The sequence below is a fragment of the Crinia signifera genome, chromosome 4 (assembly GCF_055691185.1).
Source record: "Crinia signifera chromosome 4, ASM5569118v1, whole genome shotgun sequence".
NCBI lineage: Eukaryota > Metazoa > Chordata > Amphibia > Anura > Myobatrachidae > Crinia > Crinia signifera.
In genome coordinates this window covers 198,740,759-198,765,856 of record NC_139220.1, presented here as the reverse complement: position 1 = coordinate 198,765,856, position 25,098 = coordinate 198,740,759, and the positions used below count along the sequence as shown (strand labels likewise).

At 45.4% G+C, this 25,098-nt stretch overlaps 1 protein-coding gene across 1 annotated transcript in view; it reads left to right on the top strand.

The window, feature by feature from the left end:
* Window positions 1-25,098, top strand: part of ITIH5 (inter-alpha-trypsin inhibitor heavy chain 5) — a 104,815-nt gene that overhangs the window by 36,045 nt on the left and 43,672 nt on the right. Inside the window, exons 5-6 of the mRNA XM_083183389.1 lie at window positions 2,193-2,437; window positions 16,481-16,650. Coding sequence (XP_083039515.1) covers window positions 2,193-2,437; window positions 16,481-16,650 — 415 coding nt within the window. The remainder of the gene's footprint in view (window positions 1-2,192; window positions 2,438-16,480; window positions 16,651-25,098) is intronic.

The following is a 25,098-nucleotide window of genomic DNA, read 5'->3' as shown; positions in this document are numbered from 1 at the left end:
CCATCTCAAATTTTATTTGATCATTAATTATGTACAAGTATGCCAAATATGTCTGGGTTTACCTAACCTTCAGAAGTAAATATTTAGTTTATCATATTAAGCAAGCAATCCTAAATTATGATAATCTAAGGAATGGATAAACATACAGTAGGTTATAATTGCTCCTCCTTTCCCCATAGCCACTATTTAGAAGCCTCTTCAATCAGTCACCACATCCCTGCAATTTCCTCCCACCATCAGATTCCCACTCTATTCAGGACTAATGTGCTAAAATCTATAAACTTGGAGAGAACCCTAAGCTCATGATCTCACTCAAGACGGGTGCTGGACAGGGTCCCGACAGTCGGGATCCCGACAGTCATTTACCTGACGTCAGGATCCGGACAGTCAAAACCCCGACACACGAGGGCCCAATGGCCACCGGCTATTCTCCCTCGTGGGGGTCCACGGCCCCCATAGAGGGAGAATACGTGGCGAGCGTAGCAAGCCACCGTGCCCGCAAGGGGCTTTGTTGGGCTCACCATGCTGTCTGGGTCCGGTTAGTCGGGATCTCGACGTTGGAATAATGACTGTCGAGATCCCAACAGTCGAAACCCTATACCACACCCCTCAAGACAACCTGGTATTCCTCCTGTACATGGATCCCAAAGCTGTTCAATCAATGACAAAACATAATATAAATGATGCATTTACGCATGTGATAAATATTTATCACCGATATTCATAATTTAACTAATATTATCACACTAATGTACTAAAACCATGTTGCCAGACGATAGGCTCCAATAATTTTGTTGAATTTTTAAGCAACTTTAGCATAGGGGTCCCATGAAGAAAATACTGATACTCCAGGATGCCATGATTCAAGAAAGTTTAGGAACCACTGCTTTATGGTTAACTATATAGAGCATGTATCTAAAAAGCAATGGATGGTCCCCATATATTACGTCTTTTCCTCCTGTTCATGCTTCCCATTTGGGCTGGATCCCCATGCAACTGAGAGTAAAACTACATATGAGGATGGAATAATATTTAGGTCGGATGGAGATTTTAAACAGGCTCATGCAACCCACAACCGTCAGGGACAATTTCTTCCATGTATGGGCTCGTACCTCTCTGCGCAAAATAGAGGCCTGGGGCTCAGTAGCATTAGTGAAAAGAAGGTCAGGGACAGGGGAAAGCTTTGACAGGTCCCTCTAGCAAGTTAAATGGGGCCAAAGTATAACCATTAACTGAAATTCCGGCCACCAGGGAAGAGTAGAGTAACTGAATCCAAAAGATAAAATAAGGACCAAAAACAAATGAAAGTAACAACCCCCCAGAGATACCACACTCAATTGAGTCAAAGGTCTAAGCAGCATCCCAGGTCACCAGCACAACCCCCAACCCAATAAAATCTGTCCATTGAGAGTGATAAAACGATATTCAAAGTTTCTGAGTTGTAGACTTCCACAGCATAAATCCTGTCTGATCTGGATCTATAGTGAAAGTATTTGCAGAATTCAGAAGACTTCTAACTAGCATATTTATGGATGAGGGAAATGGACCTATAAGATTCAGGGAGATTCAGGGATTCAGGGCCTATTTCAGGCCTGTTCGCAGGGAGGGCGATTATTGATAGACTGTGCAAGCGTACGGCCTGTAGTACCCATGTGCAAGGCCATCTTGCGAGAAAAGCCTGCAAATTTTTTGATTGCTGTAAGATCCCAAGTTGATTGACAGGAAGCCGGCATTTGGGGGTGGTATCTACGTTTCCTGGGAGTGTCAGGGAATGTGCAGGTGCTCTAAGATGTTTCAGGGGAAGTCGTGTGATGTCAGTTCTGGCCCCGATCAGCCTTTTTTTATCGAGCAAGTTCTGGGCTATGCACATACTGTACACACTGGAAAAATCATTATATGATGAGGGACTTGGGAATGGATTTGCAGCTAATCGCACGGCTGTAATATTTCCAAAGCTGTGCCAAGCAATTGCAGGCTTAGAAGTGGCGGGATTTCACTCTGGCAGGGTGGCGTATACCTGCTTGCAGGGCTCTGCAAATTAGCAGCCGTGCGATCAGGTCTGAATTAGACCCATCGACTGAGGGATTGAGCCCCATTCGTACAAATAAATATACTCTAGTAAATTTGATTTTGCATTATTTGCCAAGTTTTCTTTTTTTTTCATAACATACCCATACTGTGATTTTATGTAGGGAGAATGAAATGGAAACATTTAATGCATCAGCAACTATCCCAGGAAGAAACAAAGCAGTTTTTCTGTTGATGTATGAAGAGCTCTTGCAAAGACGCCTTGGGTTGTATGAGCATGTGGTCAGTGTGCGGCCACAGCAGTTGGTCGGCTCACTATTGGTGGAGACCACAATTCTGGAGACATCTGGCATTACTTTCCTGGAAGTTCTCCCTCTTCAGAACAACAAGCAGAAAAGCAAAAACACCGGTGAGTACCGATTACAAAACTGAAATTGCAGACAAAGTGGTACCTGAATTATCTGTGTGACTGGAACATGGAAAAAGCATCATAGGTTGTCTATCAAGCAGATAATAGACTGGAACTTTTATAAGCATTACTTTTATTTTGAAATTCAAACATAGCCTAAAATAAAAATTTTAATGTATTATTTTTCAGGTTAGAGGTCAATGCTTATGTGAGAAACTTTTTTAACGTCTCCTACCAAATTTTGGAAATAAAAATTAAAACAAAAGGATCCCCCACAGCAATACAAAATACTTACATAGGTAAATGACTATTGTAACAATTATATATATATATACTTCTTTAGGTTTATTAAAGTCCAGTCTCTTTAATAAATAAAAGAAAATCTCTGATACGATCATAACCAAGGTCAGCCTTGGCAATAGTAAAATGATAAATTACAATCCATTTAAATTTAAAGATTTGACTCGATCGGAATATCGGCAATCACAACTTTGACATGATGACACTAACACCATGTTGAAATGTTCAATATATCAACATATAGTGGACACTTTGACCTTGAAGGTCTTTTTACCATATCGACGTTATGACACTCGACGTGGGGTCAACCTTTTGACTATTGACATTGTGATGGCTGACACATTGACTTTATACCACGAAGCTGTTAGTTACAGAAAAATGGTCAGCAACAAGCTGAGTTTGTGGTTGGTTAGGAAGAAAACAACACAGGCAACATATCCTCAATTTTTTGGGATATTACCACACTTGCACAGGGGACATTTAACAAACAGGTGCCTATGTCAGATGCAGTGGAGGGATGTTATTCAGCTATTCATGCCTCTGAACACGCTGCTCATGCATCTCAATATTGTACATACAAAGTCACAGTACAGATAATAAAAAAAATAATAGTTTGAACCTCCATGATAAGAATGTACATTTACTATTGTTAAAAAACAGCAAGAGATCACTTTGATATTTCAACCATACAAAGATACTGAGGGGGACATTTACCAAAATGGATTCGTAGAAAAAAGGTGTATTCGTAGGGAGAAATACACCTTTTTTTTACGAATTTGTATTTTCGGGATTTACAATCCCAAAAATACAACAATTCGTAGTCCTAAAGATGGAACATTCGTATTTGTAGTTACAAATACGAATGCCCTACACCAGGGGTGTCAAACTCAAATTCATCGGGGGCCGCATCAGCAGTTTGGTCACCCTCAAAGGGCCGGTTGTATAGGACTATGCGTCCACTCTTTATTATCGTAATAAATTATTGTCACTGCATTCAATTATTACTGTTTTGTAAGTAATAACTAGGTCTTAAAGCAGAAACATAGTCATAATAATGACAAGTAGATATTCAAAAGTGCAATTTATTGAAAAATGATTTTTATTTCATACACCAGCAATACAGCCCACCATGTCACCATGTGACAAGACTCTGGGCTGGGCTGTATTGCTGGTATATGAAATAAGTATATTTAATGTACTTATTTAATAAATAAGTATATGAAATTTACTTATTTCAATATGCCACCAGCAGCCCACCAAGCCACCATGTGACAAGACTCTGTGCTGCAGCTTACAGCAGGTGTGTCACTGCATAGCCAGCATCATTCATATATTTATTAATATATAACACACCTACTGCAAGCTGCAGCACAGAGTCTTGTCACATGGTGGCTTGGTGGGCTGTATTGCTGGTGGCATATTGAAATAAGCATATTTCAAATACTTATTTATTAAATAAGTACATTAAATATACTTATTTCAATATGCCACCAGCAGCCCACCAAGCCACCATGTGACAAGACTCTGTGCTGCAGCGTGCAGCAGGTGAGTCACACCATAGCCAGCATTCTTACATTTTTATTATATATATATTTTTTTTTGAAGGAGAGCCACTTACTGCAATGATGTGTGTGGCAGCAGGCAAAAAGATCCCCCCTCCGTCGCGCGCCAGGGCAGGGCAGGACAGCCGTCACCGCAGCCGCACCCCACGCTCCTTTGCCTGAGGCTAAGCATACTGCGCGGGCATGACGGCATGACGCAATCGCGCACGTCGCCGGGCAGCGCACTGGACTCCTGGGAACGCTCAGCACCACAGCGTTCTCAGGAGGCAGCCGGCTTTATAGACTGGCAGCGCAGCGCAGGCCAATAGACTTGGTCTGGCGGCGCGGGCCAGTAGAGTTGGTCTGGCGGGCCGGATTCGGCCCGCGGGCCTTGAGTTTGACACCTATGCCCTACATAGGATACGACAGAAATCACCATTCAAAAGAATGGTGGTTTCTGATTTACTAAGCAGCCGTACTGATAATACGGCTGCTTAGTGGTGTAAAACACCCACGCAAATACGACAGGAAAATAGAACACCATTTTCCTGTTCTATTTGCGTTTTAGCCTGCACGGATCAGTCAGATCCGTGCAGGCTGCAGTGTAAAAAAAATAGAAAAAAAATTAAATATTAAAAAAAACAAACGGCGTGGGGTCCCCCCCACAGCCGAAACCAGCACCAGGCTGAAGGAGCCGGGGCCGGTAATTAAAAATCAGGGAACCCGACAAATAGGGGTTCCCCGATTTTTAACAACCAGCCCCAGGCTCCAGGTCCGGGGCTGGTTCCCAAAATACGGGGGACAAAATGACTAGGGGTCCCCCGTATTTTAAGAACCAGCCCCAGGCAAAACCAGCCAGCAGGGTAATGTCACAGCCGGGGGACACTTATAATATAAGGCCCCGCGGCCAAAACATTCTCCCTACCGACCAGTCAGCCTGGCCAGGGGCCCTGGGGGAGTGGGGACCCCCCCAATGAAGGGGTCCCCCCCCTCCAGGACTTACCTGACCAGGCTGAAGCCTGGTGCTGTCCTCGATGCCCCTGGGCGGTGGGCATCGAGCTGATAAATGGTGTAAAAAATAGATAAAACTATTGTTTTTTACTGTGGCACTACAAGTGCCAGCAAGCCTCCCCAGCAAGCTGGGACTTGGAGAACCACAAGTCCCAGCCTGCTGGGCATTAAAGGGCCCGCTGGCACTTGTAGTTCCACAGTTAAAAAAATAGTGCACAAAACACACTGACACACTTTTAAAATAAAACTTTAATACACCCATTACACACATACTAATACTTACCTATCTTCTTCCCGTAGGTAGCCCTGGTCCTGATGTCCTCCGGTCCTGTGTCGGCGTTCCTCTTCATGTCGACGTCCTTCTTGAAGTCGACGTCCCTGTCGGCGATGGCGTCCGGTGTCCGGGTCCGACGAAATCCATGGAGGAAGCTGTGGAAGGAAACCATACTCACCTGTCCCAGGGCGACGTAGTCCAGGTAAGGGTCTTTGCAAAAAAACAAACCGACAGCCCGAAACCAAGCAGACACGGAGACGCACGGTGTTTGTTTACATCGTGCGGCTCCGCCTCCCGAATGCCGCTATTGGCCGCCTTGCGGCCTAGCGGCTCCTGATTGGTCGCTAGGCCGCAAGGCGGCCAATAGCGGCATTCGGGAGGCGGAGCCGCACGATGTAAACACCGTGCGGCTCTCTGTCCGGCTGGATTCGGGTGTCGGTTTGTTTTTTTGCAAAGACCCTTACCTGGACTACGTCGCGCTGGGACAGGTGAGTATGGTTTCCTTCCACAGCTTCCTCCATGGATTTCGTCGGACCCGGACACCGGACGCCATCGCCGACAGGGACGTCGACTTCAAGAAGGACGTCGACATGAAGAGGAACGCCGACACAGGACCGGAGGACATCAGGACCAGGGCTACCTACGGGAAGAAGATAGGTTAGTATTAGTATGTGTGTAATGGGTGTATTAAAGTTTTATTTTAAAAGTGTGTCAGTGTGTTTTGTGCACTATTTTTTTAACTGTGGAACTACAAGTGCCAGCGGGCCCTTTAATGCCCAGCAGGCTGGGACTTGTGGTTCTCCAAGTCCCAGCTTGCTGGGGAGGCTTGCTGGCACTTGTAGTGTCACAGTAAAAAACAATAGTTTTATCTATTTTTTACACCATTTATCAGCTCGATGCCCACCGCCCAGGGGCATCGAGGACAGCACCAGGCTTCAGCCTGGTCAGGTAAGTCCTGGAGGGGGGGGACCCCTTCATTGGGGGGGTCCCCACTCCCCCAGGGCCCCTGGCCAGGCTGACTGGTCGGTAGGGAGAATGTTTTGGCCGCGGGACCTTATATTATAAGTGTCCCCCGGCTGTGACATTACCCTGCTGGCTGGTTTTGCCTGGGGCTGGTTCTTAAAATACGGGGGGCCCCTAGTCATTTTGTCCCCCGTATTTTGGGAACCAGCCCCGGACCTGGAGCCTGGGGCTGGTTGTTAAAAATCGGGGAACCCCTATTTGTCGGGTTCCCTGATTTTTAATTACCGGCCCCGTCTCCTTCAGCCTGGTGCTGGTTACGGCTGTGGGGGGGACCCCACGCCGTTTTTTTTTTCATTTATTTATTTTTCTATTTTTTTTACACACTGCAGCCTGCACGGATCTGACTGATCCGTGCAGACTGCTAGAAATAATTCGTATTAGCGGCCGTATATACGGCCGCTAATACGAATCATTACACCATCGGAGGGTTACAAAGCAGTCGTATCTGACTGCTTTGTAACTGACCCTCCGGAACACGAGTTTACATACGACTCAAACAGTCGTATGCAACCGTAGGGGAAATACCAATACGAAAAACTAGGTTTTTCATATTGGTAAATTTCCCCCTGAATATCATGAATAACCTTGGTCACAGGGGTACATGGGAAATCCCCTGTGCACTCCATTGATGCAATGTCACAGATGTTTGGGTTTGGTGTACTGCCTGTGATTTGATTGTTGCTCATCTTGAATGTCTGTGTTGCTGTTATCAGACAGATGTGCACCATTACATGTTGGCAATGAATTTTCAGTTGGTGAAGGCCTTTAGATGCAGATATCTGATCCTACTATGCATCTCAAAGTTTAAACATATTTCTGACAGCTCCACCATCTACTGGCCATGGGAGAAAGCAGTGGTCTACCCACATCGGCCTGGCATAGGAATGAAATAGAGAACATTACGCACGTGAGAGGCCTTATTACAGATGGAGCCCCTGTCATCCTGGCAGTGGCTGGCAAAATGATTGCCATCCCCCGCCAGCCACCAGCTCCCGCCAAGTCCCCCTCGCCGCCCTGACCCCCCCCCAACCTTGCCTGTCTCCCTGAAGCAGAGACAGGCAGGGACGCACTGCGCCACCATCGAAGACTGGGACGCGCGTGCGCGTGAGATGCATGCGCGTCCCAGTTTTAACGGAGTCCACAAGGAAATAGGTCTGCTATAAAGAAACACACATACAGTACAGCAGCATTCCTGGGATGATATCATGTATCAATTACTAGTGTCAATATTTGATTAACATGCCATCAGTCCTAGGAAACACGTCAATCATCCATCCATGAGCTGCTCATAAATGTTTCTCTGGAAAATATAACAATGGACTATTTCCCTTATCCACATCATTGAATGGTGCTTCCTGGCTTCCCAAGGAACGTCACACAGATATGGGGAAAACCATTTAAAATGTATTGTTATGTTGCTATAGTAGTGACGGCATAACTTTTAGCAAACAACGAACAGGTGTTAAGAGCATTAGAGAGTCCATTAGTTGCTCATTCTGAGTCTAATACTCAGAGTATTGTAGAGTGCATATCCAAAAGTATTGTCTATAGGAACACATTTAAAAAAAAATCTACACATTTGCAAAGAAATACTGCTTAGCTAAATTCATATATTTATGTGGATTTATAAGTAATCACAGGCGGTTTCAGCAGGTGTCATTTTCTGATCTGCATAGTACACAGTAAAGTATGTAATTATATATCAGATTAAAACAAGACTTTAGGGGTTATTCATACCTGATTACAAAGCTGCTTTTTATCTCAAATGGACAAATCCATGTTGCGGGCAGATGTAACATGTGCAGAGAGAGTTACATTTGGGTGGGGTGTGTTGAAACTGAAATCTAAACTGTAGTGTAAAAATAAATAAGTTAGTATTTACCCTGCACAGAAACAAAGGGTTTCATTTAATGGAAGGCGATTTTTAGTAAGGTTCTGAAATCGCACAATATTGCATTTTCCAAAATTGCAATTTTTTTAAAAGAAAAATCGACTATTTAATTAGATGTGAATTTGGGGTCGAAAAGTGCGATTTGGTGCGATTTTTAGTCATGAAAAATGTGCAAATATTTTGACATGTGCGAATTATAGTCAGGACAATCTGCAAATTTTAAGACATAAAAGTGTGCAGTATTTAGTAAAATAAAATAAAAAATGGCATGGGGTCCCCGCTCCTGAGCATAACCAGCCCCGGACTCATTGAGCCGAACCTGGTTCCAAAAATATGGGGGGACAAAAAGCGTAGGGGCCCCCCATATTTCTGAAACCAGCTCCAGACTCTAGCACCGGTCCTGGTTCCAAAAACATGGGGACAAATAAACTGGAGGTCCCCCAATTCTTGGAACCAGCACCAGGCTCCAACAGTCCGTGGTGTCATGCCACAGCCGGAGGACACTTTTACGTAAGGTCTCCCAGCCGTACCATGCTCACTGTGACTGGTCAGCCTTGGATGGGGTACCTGGCGGACTTGGTACCCCCTCAAAAGTGGGTTCCCCCAGGCTTCACCCATCCAGGACTGAAGCCCACGACTGTCCCTGGTGTCCCTAGGTGGTGGATACCTGTATCAGGCCTCCCTTATATGCTGAAACTTGACAAACCAGAAGTCCCAGCATGCACCCGACATGCTGGGACTTGGGGTTTGTCAAGTTCCAGCCAGAGGCGTAACTACGAATTTTGAGGCCCCCCCGCCGCAATTTTTTTGGGCGCCCCCACTCCCCCTCCCCTCGCCGCCCCCCGCTGCTGTGTCTGCCGGTACCTGTCTGCCGTGCCCGGTGCCATCACGGTCCCATTTCTCCCAGCGCTGGCTTGTGGCTCCTGCTGCTATAATGAAAAGTCTCTTAGAAAATGGCTGCCCCCATACTGCAGACAGAAAACTGTCTGCAGTATGGGGGCAGCCATTTTCTAAGTGTCCGTTTTCATTATAGCAGCAGGAGCCACTAGCCAGCGCTGGGAGAGATGGGAGTCGGGACCGTGACGGCACCGGGCACGGCAGGCAGGAACCGGCAGAGACAGCAGCGGGTAACTATAGCCCCGCAGACCCCCGGCGCCCAAACTTTCTCTGTGCCTTCCCGCCACCGCGGGGGCTGCGGAGCTATAGTTACGCCACTGGTTCCAGCATATAAGGGAGGCCCTTAATGGGCCCCCTTGGACTTGTAGTTCCCCTGTAAAAAAGAACATTGAATCAAAAACACAAACACAGAGAAAAGTATAACTTTAATACATACAGTAATTTTAAACCAGTATACATACCATTCCTGGCTCCAGCAGTGACTCTGTGTGCATGGAGATGCTTTCAACCAATCAGGGCTGAGTGCTTCTATAACAGGATGACAGCGAGTATACCCGCTGTCATTAGTGCAAAGGGAGCCAGCTTACCCTGCAGTCAGTGCTGGAGCCAGGATTTGTATGTATACCGGTGTAAAGTAGTGTATGTATTTACTGTAAGTTATACTTTCTCTGAGTTTGTGTTTTTATTTCAACATTCTTTTTACAAGTGAACTACAACTCCAAGGGGGCTCATTAATGTTTTTTTTATTTTACAGATATCAGCCCAGCACCCACTGCCTAGGGATGCCAGAAACAGCCCTGGGCTTCAGCCATGGATGGGTGAAGCCTGGGGGTACCCCTTTATAAAGGGGGTCCCTACTCCCCCAAGTACCCTGTCCAAGGCTGACCAGTTACAGTGAGCATGGTACAGCCGGAGGACCTTACGTAAAAATGTCACCCGATTGTGGCATGACACCACGGGCTGTTGGAGCTCAGTGCCGGTTCCAAAATTTGGGGGACCCCCAGTTTTTTTTGTCCACCCATATTTTTGAACCAGCACCAGTCCAAGAGTCTGGGGCTGGTTTAAAAAATATGGGGGACCCCTACGCTTTTTATCCCCTTTTTTTTGGAACTAGGTCCGGCTCAATGAGCTGGTTATACTCAAGAGGGGGGACCCCACGCTATTTTTATTTTATTTTATCTTTTACACATTTTTTAAGACAGAACCATGCACAGATCACACTGGTCTGGATGCGAATTGAAGTGTGTTAAAATATCGACAGTGCAGTTTTCGTGGCAAAAGTGTGGTTTTTACTGCAATTTGCATCCTATTAAGTTTGCCATTTTGGAAAAACTTGCGAATTAGGACGTTGTTTTACTAAAAATTGCAAAAGTCAAGATATTTCATACCATTAAATGTCACCCAAAATAACTCATCCAAATGTAACTCTCTCTGCACATGTTACATCTGCCCCTCCTGCAGTGCAACATGGATTTGTCCATATGAGAAAAAAGCAGATTTGCTATCAGGTCTCAATAACCCCCTTTGAAAGTTCTATTTTGCGAACTGTTGCCAGGAGTTCTTCATAACTGTCATTACACCTGATAAGAAACATTGGCTTGAAGACTCAATTATAACTAGATAAAGACCAGTTTAAATAATAGACACCATGGCCAGATTAAGGGGGGGGGGGATGCTCTAACATCTGCTACCCCTTACTGCCGTCCATCCCCGGCTACCGCAAACATAATTATCGCATATGCTCTAACATATGCTATAATTATGGCAAAGGACAGCGCTTGCATTAAGAGCTGTCCTTTGCGATGGGTGACACAGTCTCCCACTGGGACCTGGCGGCTTCCCTCCCTTACCCAGCGCTGCTGCGCTGGGCTCTCCTCCTCCCTGCACCCGGAAGAGGATCACAGTGCAGGAAGGAGGAGGTCACCGGTCTGGGCAGCACAGCTCTGTGCTACCCAGACACAGGTGATGGGGGGGGGGGGGCTGGTGCGGGGCAGCGGCGGACGGTGCGGGGCAGCGGTGGGTCGCGTTAGAAGCCCATAGGCTTCTATGGGGCATCGCCAGAAATATCCCGCAATAACCCGGCCGGGGATGCTTAGAGCATCCCAAAATGCAGTAAAATCCCGGGGATAACGGGGGTTTTACCGCATTTTTAGTTTAGAGAATGTCCCCCTAAAAGTGGGGAACACGTGTCAGTAGCTGCCAGTTTTCTGGCCTTATGACTCCTTGCATGTTTCTGGCCTATCCAAGTGATGACACTGGTAAAGTAGATAATGAGGCCCCAAGTAACCCCCCAAATATATGGTTTGATAATTTTAGTAATTTTCGTTTTTAGCACATAAATCATTGTAGCTCGCCCACCAAAACATTGCAACCCATTCTAATTCGGTATTTTGATATTCTAGCATTTGGAGAAAATGTTCATAGTATTTTCATACATTTAAATGGACATTGGGATTTGAATGGCAACAGTAACATAAATACAGATTATGCAATATGGGGCTTATTATTAACTCATTAGATGGGATGTACTAAAACAGAAATGCAGTAACTCAGTTTTCAGGGTTATGTGGGGAATTTTCAAATGTACTGAAAGCCCTGACATGTTGGGGCTTTATAGAAAACAATGTGCTTCATTCCGCATTTCGAAGTGTGAGGGATCCAATCAGATACATTGGGGCCCCCTAACATCCGTCGTTATGGGGAGAAGGGGTACCAGCGCACATTATGTGCACTGATACCGCTTGTCCTCGGTGTATCTGCTCTGCTATTTAAATGAAAGGTGAATATGCAGGGCAAATGTATGAACAGTCAGCAGCACTGACCTTCCTGCCCCCTGCCGCTATCCGCTTCACTAGCTGCAGGGAGGCATGACAGGCGGGATTGCTGCAGCATCAGGTGACCTCTGGAGAGACTGGAGAAGCTGTACTGTGGGCTGCATGCAAACAGCACTGAAGATATCCAGACCTGGAGCACAGTGACAGTCTGGAGAGATACTTTACAGGTAAGAATCGATGTCTGGATCATAGAGCTCAGCACATGCTCCTCTGACTGCTGGAAATTAGCAGCAGCCTTGTATAAATGTACTTAATAGAGGCTAGGGTGGCCAATTCTGGGATCAGGATCGTGGGATCCTGGGATTTGGCCCCAGAATGTCTGGAATTTCAATCCTGGGATTAGAGTGTACAATCCTGGGATTTAGGGATTAGACTGCACATGTGCAGTCTAATGCCGGGTAGCGTCTGAGCAATGCTGTTCTCGACCCAGCGTGCGGCCTGCGCAGCCTGACCTATGGCCAAATCATGCTCCGCATGCCACACAGGAACCCTCCATCAATGGACCTCTCCCAGCCGCACACAAGCATCTCCGGCGTCCCATTCGCTGCCTCCCTCCACTCTGCTGCCGCCTGCCTGGCCACACTGCTCCCCCAAGAAAGTAAATGTGGGGGACAGGGGGCGGTTTTATTTTAGGGATGCCAATCCCAGGAATCCCAGGATTGAGCATTTTTCAATTAGTATCTCTAATAGGGACTGTATGTCTATCTAACATCTTTACCTCTCCTGTAGGGGTATATATTAGCTGCAGTGCTTATCTCATGTAATATTGTGCTCTAAGGATGCCACGTGTTTGTCTTATTGTGTCTGTAAGTACGATATTGTAGAATAGAATGCTTTGTAATTAAAATGCAGTATTTTTTTATTTAGCTAGAAAAAATCTTTTTAGTTTTTAATAATCTTATTTTGAGCCTGGTCACGCTGAAGGTTAAAGTGGCAGAGCTGTCTGGCAAAGAAACTTCTTATTGCTGCTGCCAGGCACAGAGCAGAACATCTTCCCCAGCAAAGCTTTGTTGAAAAATGATGGTAGTAGATTTTCTCCTGCTGTGTCAAATGGTGGCAGAAAATCTTTACTACTGTATAGCGCAAAAGAATAAATAGAGGGGAAGGCCCCCAGAATCTTACCTAGGTCATTATGACATCTTAATCCAGCTCTGTCTCAGGGGGCCACTTATCAGACTGTGAACCTTCAATCAGGATAAATGAACACTATGGGGTAAATTTAGCTTCTAAAAATGAAAAGAGTGGATGTTGCCTATAGCAACAAAATCAGAGTATGTCTATAATTTTCTATGATGCAATAGAGAAATAATAGATAGAATCTGATTGGTTGCTATGGGCAGATTTTGTAAAGTTACCCCGAATACCTCCTATGATGGAGAAGTGTTTCCACACCTAAATCATTAAGGCGTTAATCACATTATTGAATTACAGATATAATATTATTAGCAGCACCAATTGTATTGAATGCATGTGTGCAGAGGTAATCCTTTTTTTCAGTGGCAAAATTCCAAGACTCCTTTTGCGTTCTGGAAATATCGACTGATCGGACATGCTGGATTTTCCAGCATGTCGCTCCAATATTTTTCATGCCAGCCGCATCGGGCAGCGTATGCCCTGCCGCAGCCGGCGAACAGACATTTCCCCTGTTTCTTCATATGGGAAGGAACAGAGAACCTACTTCTCCCTGGGGATAGATTACCGATATCAGGTGACATACACCGTGCATATCCCATATATCTGAATTGTGAGATAAAATATTTTTCAGTCTGGCAAGCATTTCATCAGATTGTACATGCCAGGCGTTACACATAAAATAATGTGTGTTTGTAAGAGAAGACAGACAGGCTGTGTGGTGTATTGCAGAAAGGGGACACATCTGTAGAACACACTTGCCTACTTTTGAAAACTAGTTTCAGGGAGATTAGAGTTGGTAGTAGAATTTTGCAAAGCGCCCCATTGAGGGAGCGCGTCATGCTCCACCCAAAGGGCGTGTCTGGTTCCATATATGGAGAGATTGTGAATAGAGATTGTGAACATGGCACCTAGATGCTTGGGTGTGTACTGCTACATATGAGAGGAATCTTTTAAAATGACTTATATACAAATGTACATGAACCCCAAAGCAGTTAGTAAGAGCTACTATACTTGGTAAAGTGCTGGGAAATGGCGCTGATGATTCAATGTAAATGTATCTGTCTCTCATTTCTTTTTCCCCAAAAGATTTAACAGTGTAATGTGGGCTAGGTGAAATGAGGGAGATTGCTGGACTAATGAGGGAGAGAGGGAGATTGCTGCTATTTCAGGGAGTCTCCTGCAGAATGCAGGAGGGTAGGTAACTATGATGTAACAGTGTAATGTGGGCTAGGTGACATGAGGGAGATTGCTGGACTAATGAGGGAGAGAGGGAGATTGCTGTAATTTCAGTGAGTCTCCTGCAGAATGCCAGGGGGTAGGCAGCTATGCTGTAGAAAGATATATATAGATATGTACTTCCACAGGGCATGGTGATTTGACTTATTAGATTTCCTTCGTCTCAGCTGAGAACTCAGTATGACCGTACCACAGCAATATCTCATATCTGGCAGGAAAATATGCGCGTCTCCAGATCTTTGTGTTTTCATCTGACATCAAAGTCATAATAAGTAAATACATAATGAAATGAGTAATCAAATATGCTCTCATCTGAACAATGTACGGCTATTATTGTGCTGTATTTGTATTATCGTGCCTGGCAGAAAATAAAAGACATTTCACATCATCACTGGGCATTGACTTATGCCACAACAATAATAGCACTGTAGGTTTTCCAGAGCTCGGGAACAAGTAAGTATGTAGCTTTCATGTCAGCCCAATAACAGACATTCATTGCTGCATATGTTTCACTTGGTAAATAAAGTAATATGTTTCCTGTGTTCTTATCATGAGGAAGTAATGTTACACCTGAAAAGACACAGTGGTGTAAACGTCTTACAATGGCTGGCTGTTTGGCTGCACTATCAGTCTAAACAGCGGAAAGGAACTGGAGCCAGGAAACGCAGATATGTCAAGGTGTCAAATGCGAGGCCCAATCTTGTGGGGGTTTTGTCAGGTGTTTCTTAAAATAGATTTACAAGTAAGCAATTATCTCATCCTATCCATTTAAAGGAATGATACAGATAAATTACAAAACTTTAAGGTGTTTAAAAAAAAAAAACCCCAGAACAATTCAGATTTTTTCCATATATCAGGACAACGTAGTACATTTTCAATAACAGGTATTACTGTGAACAATGTTAGTTTGTTCACATTGAAAACAAATGCATCCTTCCCTGCGACTGACCATACAAAACCAATCAGTAAAATGCTCAATGTTAAGTTGAGGGTCCAGACAAGACATTTGTGCAGAGAAGCAGCACAAAATGCTGTGTACAGCGCCAGGTAATACAGAAGCAGTGTCCTGCTGACCAACATTATACAGCATATATATTTATATTGCAATGGAAACACTTAAAGTTGCCTTATGTCCAGGGTTGCCGAGAGGTATGCAGGGCTCCGGTAAAAAAAATTGGGCGTGGCCTAATCGTGGGAGGGGTGGCCACATCCCCAAAATGTTTAGGGGGGCTGAAAAAACCCTCACGTTGATGGGGGAGTGTTATTGACCCCCCCCCCCCCTTTTCAGCAGAAGCAGCAGCAGCACACCTACAGCATGTGCTGTGCTGACAGCAGGCTCAGCATGAGCTCTCACGCTGTCAGTGAGACGCTCATGCTGAGCCTGTTGTCAGCACAACATCTGCTGTAGGTGTATGCAGCAGCCTGGGAGGGACGGAGGGGGAAGTGGGGGTGTATCGGATCAGGGCGCGCATTGGGCCCCTCCAGCAAGCCCGAGCCCGGCTAATTAGTACCTCCCCCTCTCGGTGCCCCCGCTTATGACCTCAGTAAATATTTCCCTCACACAAGCTGGGATCCTCTGGACATTTTTCCCTGGGTAAAACCAAGCAGCCTCAATCCATTCACCAGGAGCTTGGACAGTGGCACACGCTACAATAAATGGAAACTGCTGTTACATTCGTTAACTAGGAAAACATCTGCAGGTAGTTATGCGCTATTAGAAATGAAGGAGTTAAGGAACGAATTTCTGTAAGAATTGCGATAGCCAAGTATTGTCATGATTACATTCATGTTTTCTATCTCAGAGATGAGAAAAGAAAACAATATACTTGTTCGAATCTGCAGCCACACCTGAAATGAATCATAACTTGGTGACCTACAGTGCTATGTATCTTTCTCCAACAGATGCAATCTCGCCTCCTCCTTCAACAGTAATCAACCAGACAGATCACTATGCAAGAATACAGTTTAAACCCAATGTGTTCCAGCAAACAAAGATCACTCAAAATGGCAATCTGGGAGATTTTGTTATTCGCTATGATGTAAGGAGAGAGCTCAGTGTGGGAGACATCCAGGTACTGGCAATGTAAAACTAACTTCTACTGTATAAAGACAATTTAGTAATGTAAGAGATATTTCCCACTGCAAGGTAGAAAGATGAGTCTGTGCCTTAACATCTTCATCGTGTCCTGGTATCCAAAATAACTTACTGTTTGTCAAGAAAAAAGCTATGGGCCTGATTCAATATCAGGTGCAGTTTTGCGAAAACTCCCCATGATGCAATTGCTAAATATTTGCATTCACATTGATTGTGTCAACCCTTTGCCTTTGCAGGCAAGCTATGAAGGCATGTGCTGAGCCGCAGTGGCTACATGTGACGTCACACAGCCGTTGGGAATGACCCCAAAGTAGGCAGGACAATCATCAGGTAGAATTAAATACAGTTCATAATATGGTCTTCAATAGCATATCATTAATCCACTAGATACCAGTCTGTCCAAATGACAGAACAACAGTAATGTTAGTGGCAACGTCTGTGCGGGTATGGTATAATCCATAGAGAGTTGGGATTCCCAATGGTCATTTTTACGACATCGAAATCCCAACTGTCAGGAGCCCGACAGGGGGGGGGGGGTTTAGCGCATTAAAGCCCCTTCTGAAGTTACTGTGCTCACCACTCTGCGGGCTCGGTTGCAAGCACATTCTATTCTCCTTCTATGGGGGTCATGGACCCTCACAAGGGAAAATAGCCCCTGTAAGTCAGGATTCCGATGTCAGAGAAGCAACCATCGGAATCCCAACTGTCGGTGAGTCATCCAGCACCGGCTGTGAGTGCCCAATCGGGGGAATACTTCAATTGCTCCATCGGCACAAAAGAGTTGTTACCGGTGAGCAAAAAAAATTAAATTAGCCTTTTATAATATAGGATGAGCACCAGCCACCTTCTGTAGATTTTCCATTTTCACTTCAGTTGGTCGGAGTGAGGAATTTATGCGTACTCCAAAACAGGTGACCCAGGTAGGTCAGAATAATTTGCATAGTAAATAGCTGCACTTGTCTGTGCTTCAGTTTATCTAAACTGAAGCACAGACAAGTGCTACTATTTACTATGCAAATGAAGCAAGAAATAGGTTCTCTTAAGAGTACTGTCACGTTTTGTGAAGCACCAGCTGGAGTGTAACGGAGGCTGGGTGCTTTGATGTAGGGCTGTTGCATTAACGACAGAAGGGAGTGAAGCAATTGAATAAAGTAAACCTTATTTAATGAAGATACTGCAGTACAGAATATGAATGATGACACAATAATAAAACTGTAGTTTCTGATAAATGATAAAGTCAGTAATATACAATACTAATGGAAGAGCTTTGGAGATGATTGGTAATTGAATAATTGAATAACTGCAAGATTGGATGATTGAATGATTGGAAGAAAGATTGGATGATTGGTTGAAGAATTGGATGATTGGATGAGGATTGGGTGATTGGTTGAAGAATTGGATGATTGGATGGGGATTGGATGATTGGAAGAAGAATTGGATGATTGGATGAGGATTGGATGATTGGTTGAAGAATTGGATGATTGGTTGAAGAATTGGATGAAGGAATCTGTGCTGAGTAGGATCCACAGAGATTAATCATCAAGAATGAGGGAGAAGATATTACCCCTTTGGGGGTTAACCTTGTCCTATCCGTATAGGCGGCAGGGGGTTCCGTGATCATATGGTACAGGCAGTGAAACGATCAGCAGGAGACTTGAAGGAGACTTCACCAAAGGTAGTAGCAACTACAGACAGCCAGGGAGGATCAATGATGCATGCGGGTAGACATCATTGTACTGACTGCTGCCGGTCTTGCCCGGCAAGTCAGTATTTGAAGGGTGAGCTGCGCGGTGATTGGTTGCCACTTGACCTCACTGAAAGGAGCCACGCAGCATAGGCTGAAGGATCCCAAAAGATGGCCACCGCCAGCGATTGCGACGGAAACCAGCCGGAGGAGCTGTAGCCGGCGTGTCCAGCCAGAGGCCTGACCTGACACGGATCCATCATGGCGGCTCATGTCTCACGCTACCCAGAGCCCGCCTGGCACAGGAGCACACACCACCACCATCACCCAGAGGGGACAGTGCAACAGCATGCACTCCACCAGCATGGGAACCAGCAGCGGAGGTGAGCGCCAGGGCAGGAGATGACCTGTCAGAGGTCTTGGGGCTAGGGACAGCACAGAGGAATCGGGTAGCAGACATGGTGGTCGTGACATGTACTATTGTATATGCACTAAATGATTGACCTGATATTAATTTGTATGAAATGTTAACATCCGTAATTAGTGATGAATCAATGTTACCAGTGTTACCAACTACAATGCTCCGGTAAATTCCCATATGCACCTGATATGGGAACTTACCCGGAGCATTGTAGTTGGTAACACACACAAAAATTCCAGGTGATCGCTCCGTGAACATTTTAGAATATTCCCTCTCTGTGTGTAAGTGATTGGACACTGTCACTTTGTATTTTGGGTGACATTCTATGGGATGAGATAAATGCGCATTTTTTTTATCGCACCACTTCGCCCTTTTTAAAATCGCAAGATTGGGCCGTTTTTCGCATATTTAATGAGATGCGAAAAACGGGCCAAATAGTGCGAATAGGTGCGAGGTGGTGCGGTGTCTTTAGTCCTGAAAATGTGCGATTTTCATGTCTGAAAATTGCACGTTTGCAGGAAAGCGCAAATTAAAATTAAAAAAAACCAGCGCGGGGTCCCCCGCCCGAGCATAACCATCCCCGGGCTCATTGAGCCAGTGCTGGTGACATAAAATCAGGGTCCCCGACAAATAGGGGTCCCCTTGATTTCATGAAACCAGCACCAGGCTCAAGGTCCGGCGCTGGTTCCCAAAATACGGGGGACAAAATGACTAGGGGTCCCCCGTATTTTAAGAACCAGCACCAGACCCAACCAGCCAGCAGGGTAATGACACTTATTATATAAGGTCCCGCGGCCAAAGCATTAACCCCCTGGCTGGTCAGCATGGGCAGGGGTCCTGGGGAAGTGGGGACCCCCCCAAAGAAGGGGTCCCCCCCCTCCAGGACTTACCAGCCCATGCTGAAAGTCCGGGGCTGTCCCCGATGCCCCTGGGCGGTGGGCATCGGGCTGATGGAAAGTGTAAAAAAAAGAATATAAACTATTGTTTTCTACTGTAGAACTATGAGTCCCAGCAAGCCTACCCCGCATGCTGGGACTTGGAGAACCACAAGTCCCAGCATGCGGGGCATTAAAGGGCCCGCTGGCACTTGTAGTTCTACAGTACAAAAAATAGTTAAATAAAACACACTGACACCCTGCTCCCGGCTGGTACCCGCTCTCGGACTGAAGAGGCGCAGAGATGTTTCATCTTCCGCGCCTCTTCTCAGAATGATTCCATTGGCCTATCCGAGAAAGTCAGCTCCTGATTGGCCGCTAGGCGGCCAATAGAATCATCCGGAGGAGAGGCGCGGAAGATGAAAATCTCTGCGCCTCTTCAGTCCGAGAGCGAGTACCAGCCGGGAGCAGCGCGTCTGCCGGAGAGGATGCCGATGTCGTCGCCGGGGACCAGGTGAGTAGGATTTCTTTCCTCAGGTACCCCTGAGGACTACTTCGGATCCTGGACCCCAGATTCTTCAGCCCAGGAGCCCCGGAACCCCGGACCAGCCCCGGAACCAGGACCAAGGCCCCGGAACCGGACTCTTCTGCCCTGGAGCCCCGGAGCCCGGACCCAGGATCCAGGGACCGACCTACGGGCTCAAGGTAGGTAAGTATCAGTGTGTGTGTTATGTGTGTATTAAACTTTTATTTTTCAGGGTGTCAGTGTGTTTTATTTAACTATTTTTTGTACTGTAGAACTACAAGTGCCAGCGGGCCCTTTAATGCCCCGCATGCTGGGACTTGTGGTTCTCCAAGTCCCAGCATGCGGGGTAGGCTTGATGTGACTCATAGTTCTACAGTAGAAAACAATAGTTTATATTATTTTTTTACACTTTCCATCAGCCCGATGCCCACCGCCCAGGGGCATCGGGGACAGCCCCGGACTTTCAGCATGGGCTGCTAAGTCCTGGAGGGGGGGGACCCCTTCTTTGGGGGGGTCCCCACTTCCCCAGGACCCCTGCCCATGCTGACCAGCCAGGGGGTTAATGCTTTGGCCGCGGGACCTTATATAATAAGTGTCCCCCGGCTGTGGCATTACCCTGCTGGCTGGTTGGGTCTGGTGCTGGTTCTTAAAATACGGGGGACCCCTAGTCATTTTGTCCCCCGTATTTTGGGAACCAGCGCCGGACCTTGAGCCTGGTGCTGGTTTCATGAAATCAAGGGGACCCCTATTTGTCGGGGACCCTGATTTTATGTCACCAGCACCGGCTCAATGAGCCCGGGGCTGGTTATGCTCGGGCGGGGGACCCCGCGCTCGTTTTTTTTTATTTTAACTGTTTAATTTTTTTTTTACACCAGAACCCTGCACAGAACATTGCGATCTGTGCAGGGTTCTGGCTAATTCGCCCGTCAGAACCTGGTCTGATTTTTGGGCGAATTATAGACACACTTTATACAAATCGCATACCATTAAATATGCGATTTGTATACTTTTTCATGTGAAAACATCTGGATGCGATGTACTGCGAAAAGCAGCCATCGCATTTCCAGTGTGTCCAACTTTTTTCACATTTTCGCAGCTCATTAAATATGCGAAAATGGTAAAAAATGCAATTTCGGCCGTTTTTGCGAAAAAAAATCGCAAAAGTCTCTTTATCTCATTCCATAGAATGTCACCCTTTGTGTTTTTCTTGTTTCTCATCCATATAGTAAATTATTTGTAATCAACACCACAAAGTTTATCTAAAATATCTGTAACCCTTAATTAAGATTCTTGTTTAGTCGTATACCTGTAACATATCTTAGTAAATATTCCCCTTTGTTTTTTCTTTAAACATATGTAATTCCTTTCTTGGAAGATGCCTATGAAATCTGTATTTATAGGAGAAAAAAATAAGAGATTTTGAATATATTGGATGGTATTTAATTGTTTTTCACCAGCATTTCAGCTTACTATTCCCGGGGGTGGTGAATCTGAAATGCTCAAATGCATTGTTAAATCTGACCATATTGAGCGTGATATGCGCAAAAAATTAGATCACTTGAATTTCGCCCTATGATCTCCCATCACTTTAGACAGGAGATCGGGCGCGATATAACAATTGAATACCACCCATTGGGCGCACTAATCGCACATGTGACAGTTGAAAATCACACATGTAATAGGGCACAATGTTTTTAGAACAAGCTAGAAATCAATTGCGGTTTCTGGTGATTTTTTAGTAACGGGAATGTGGCAGTTTTTAGAAAAGGTGCAATTTTTTTCTTAGTTACAGGAGTGTGCTGATTTTTAAATATAACCAAGCCAGGGTTCTGAGCCGGTACTGGATTCCCAAATACAAGGGAAAATTTATTGTAGCTCCCCCATATTTTAGAAACAAGCACCGGGCTTTTGGACTGGTCCTGGTTCCAAAAATACTGGGACAAAAATGTCACAGTTGGGGACACTTTTTATACAAGGTGCCCCAGCAGAAACATAAACACTGTGGCTGGTCAGCCCTAGAAGGGTTCCTTGGCTTCACCCGTCCAGGGCTGAAGCACAGGGCTGTTCCCGACACCCCTGGATGGTGGGTGCTGGGCTGATTGTTTTTTTGTGCTGTCCAATTACAAGGCCCAGCAAGCCTACCCCGCTTTCAGGGACTTCGAGAACCACAAGTCTCAGCATGCGGGGCATTAAAGGGCCCGCTGGGACATGTAGTTCCACATCATGACCAATGTTAAAATAAATACACACTGACACCATGAAATGTAAAATGTTATTCACTTACATGCACACACCTTTCATACAACATACATACTCACCACTCCACGTTCACAAGCAGGTCTGTTCTCTTCTCCAGTAGTAGTCCGTAGGTTAAAATTTTTAAAAAAGTGTTACCCAGACCAACGTACAGAGAGCCACATGTGCAGTGGCATAACAATAGCTGCGGAAGCTATTGCTGGAGGTTAATAGGGCCACCACTGCCGAATTTGTGCACCCTCCCCATCCTCCCCTCCCCTCCTCACAGCTGCCGCCCAGTTCACTGCTCCCCGCCAGGACCAGCAGATTTATTTATTTATTAAGTTTCTTATATAGCGCAGATTTCGTTGCACTTTACAATTGTGAACAGCGATAAAACAAACTGGGTAACAACAGGCAGACTTGGAGGTAAGAGGGCCCTGCTGCAAGCTTACAATCTATAGGGACATAGGAGGGAAACACAAGGACAGGCACCAGTAATAGCATAGTAGACCCACCAAGTTGCAAGTCCATAAGAAAAGTTATATAATACATAAGTGCCTCAGAGGGTTATGCATGTGGAACTTAAATATGATAGGCTTGCCTGAAGTGGTGAGATTTCAGGGAACGCTTGAAAGTTTGGAGGCTAGTGGAGAGTCTTATTGCACTGCAGATCCTCCTGCAGTGGCGTAACTATGATTTGGGCGCCCCCCGCAACTAAAATTTGTGCGCCCTCCTCGCCTCCGCTGCCCGATCCACTACTGCCTGCCGGGACTAGGAGATCATCCTGTGTGAGGTTCCGGCGCTCCTCCTGTTAGAATGTCACTCAAAATGGCTGTCCCCTCATAGCAAACGGTTATTAAGGATGCTGGAGGAGGCGGCGGCGACCTCTTCTTGCATCCTAAATAAGTCTGCTTCAAGGCGGCGGCCATTTTGTGACATTCTAATAGGTTGAGCGCCGGGACCGCACACAGGAAGATCTCCTGGTCCTGGCGACCAAATCATAGTTACGCCACTGCGCATGTGTGTATACTCACATGTGGCTCTTCCCTGATATTGAAGGAAATCCCAGTGACGTCAGTAATGGGACTCCCCTCAGCCAATCAGAGCTGAGCTGCAGAGGATTGCACCTGATTGATGTAGCAATCTCCATTTCCCTATTGCAACAAATAGAATCTGATTGGTTGCTATGGACAACATCACCTCTTTTCATTTTTAGAAACTTTAGTAAATTTACCCCATAGATTTTGAAGGCAGATAAGTCAAGTCTGCCCCCTTTTTAACAATATTATTACTACAAACCCTATAATATCCTAATTTCTTTTTAAGGATACTCTCATGTATATCCCAAGCCGGTTTCTATTGCTCTACTGTATTAACCTCTACCACCTCTTATAGGATGCTTTTCCAAGTACAGTATCTAATTACTGCCTTTTCTGTGAAGGTATTTATCCTTAAATTTCCCCTGAATCTCCTTCCCTCCATTTTCAGTGCATCTCCTCATGTTCTACTACTTCTCTTCCTGTGGAGAATGTTTCCCTCCTGGACCTTGTTAAAACTCTTCCTATATTAGTTTTAAGTTTGTCTCATGTTGCCCCTTTCCCTTCTCTGCTCCAAACTATACAAATTGAGATCTTTTAATCTTTCTGGGTAAGTTTTGTGATTAGAGCTTTTAGTGCCCTGTGGCAGAAAGAGAATTGGCACCCCCCTTACCCTATTTTTCCACTGAGGACATAGGGGGTTATTCTCGTCCATTTCCACGGACCGTACGCTTGCACGGGGACCAATGTTTGGCACATGCGCTGCCACATTTCTACGCATGTTCTTACGCCAGATAGGCATGCCCATGAGAATGCCCAGTATTTCATAAGCGTTCCCATGAAAGTGCTGGGTGTTCCCATGAAAATCGCCCGGTGACATGGGCGCCGGGCGGGCAGCTGACATCACCAGATTTCCTGCCCGAATGCCGACCCACTTCCTTCCGAATGCCCATTTAAGGTTACCTCAGAGTAACCTTAGCTGTGCGTGTGCCTTCCACATCATTCCGGTGAACTTCCACATAATGGTCGGTGAACATTGAATGATCTGGGTGTTCTCTCGCAGTCTGCTTATGGATGTCTATATAAAAATTCAATTTGCAGCTGTGCATGCCTATGCGGTGTACGAGGGGTGTGTGTGTGTGTGTGTGGGGGGGGGGGGGGGCAACCCGGCATTCGCAGGGTGGAGTGTGGTGGACTCACAAGACTGCAATTTTGCAGCCTTGCGAATGAACCAGAATAAGGTCCATTGGATAGGAGCATGAAAGTTCATTATATAATTCCCCTTTCCACATTGCACTACAAGATAATTCATTTGAACTCTTTATACCACGTTCATGTACTTTAGTGCTCGTTGTGCTCTTTAGTGCTCTTTGATATTCAGTTTCAACACACTTTATTCAAGTACACATTTCAATATACTGCAATACCCCTGATTTGAACCCATACCCTTGATCTGAACCCATAACTGTTTCATAGTTGCATTCACCCTACCCATTGAGCTATTTATTCCTGAATGAAACATATGTTTTTTCCCATCTGTTATTTTGTGTTTGAATTGTGATATATGAATGTTGAATATGAGTATTTCCTTCTTCTCTTCTTCCTTTTGAATTTCTCTTTACATTTTTTAATGCTGTAGTGATA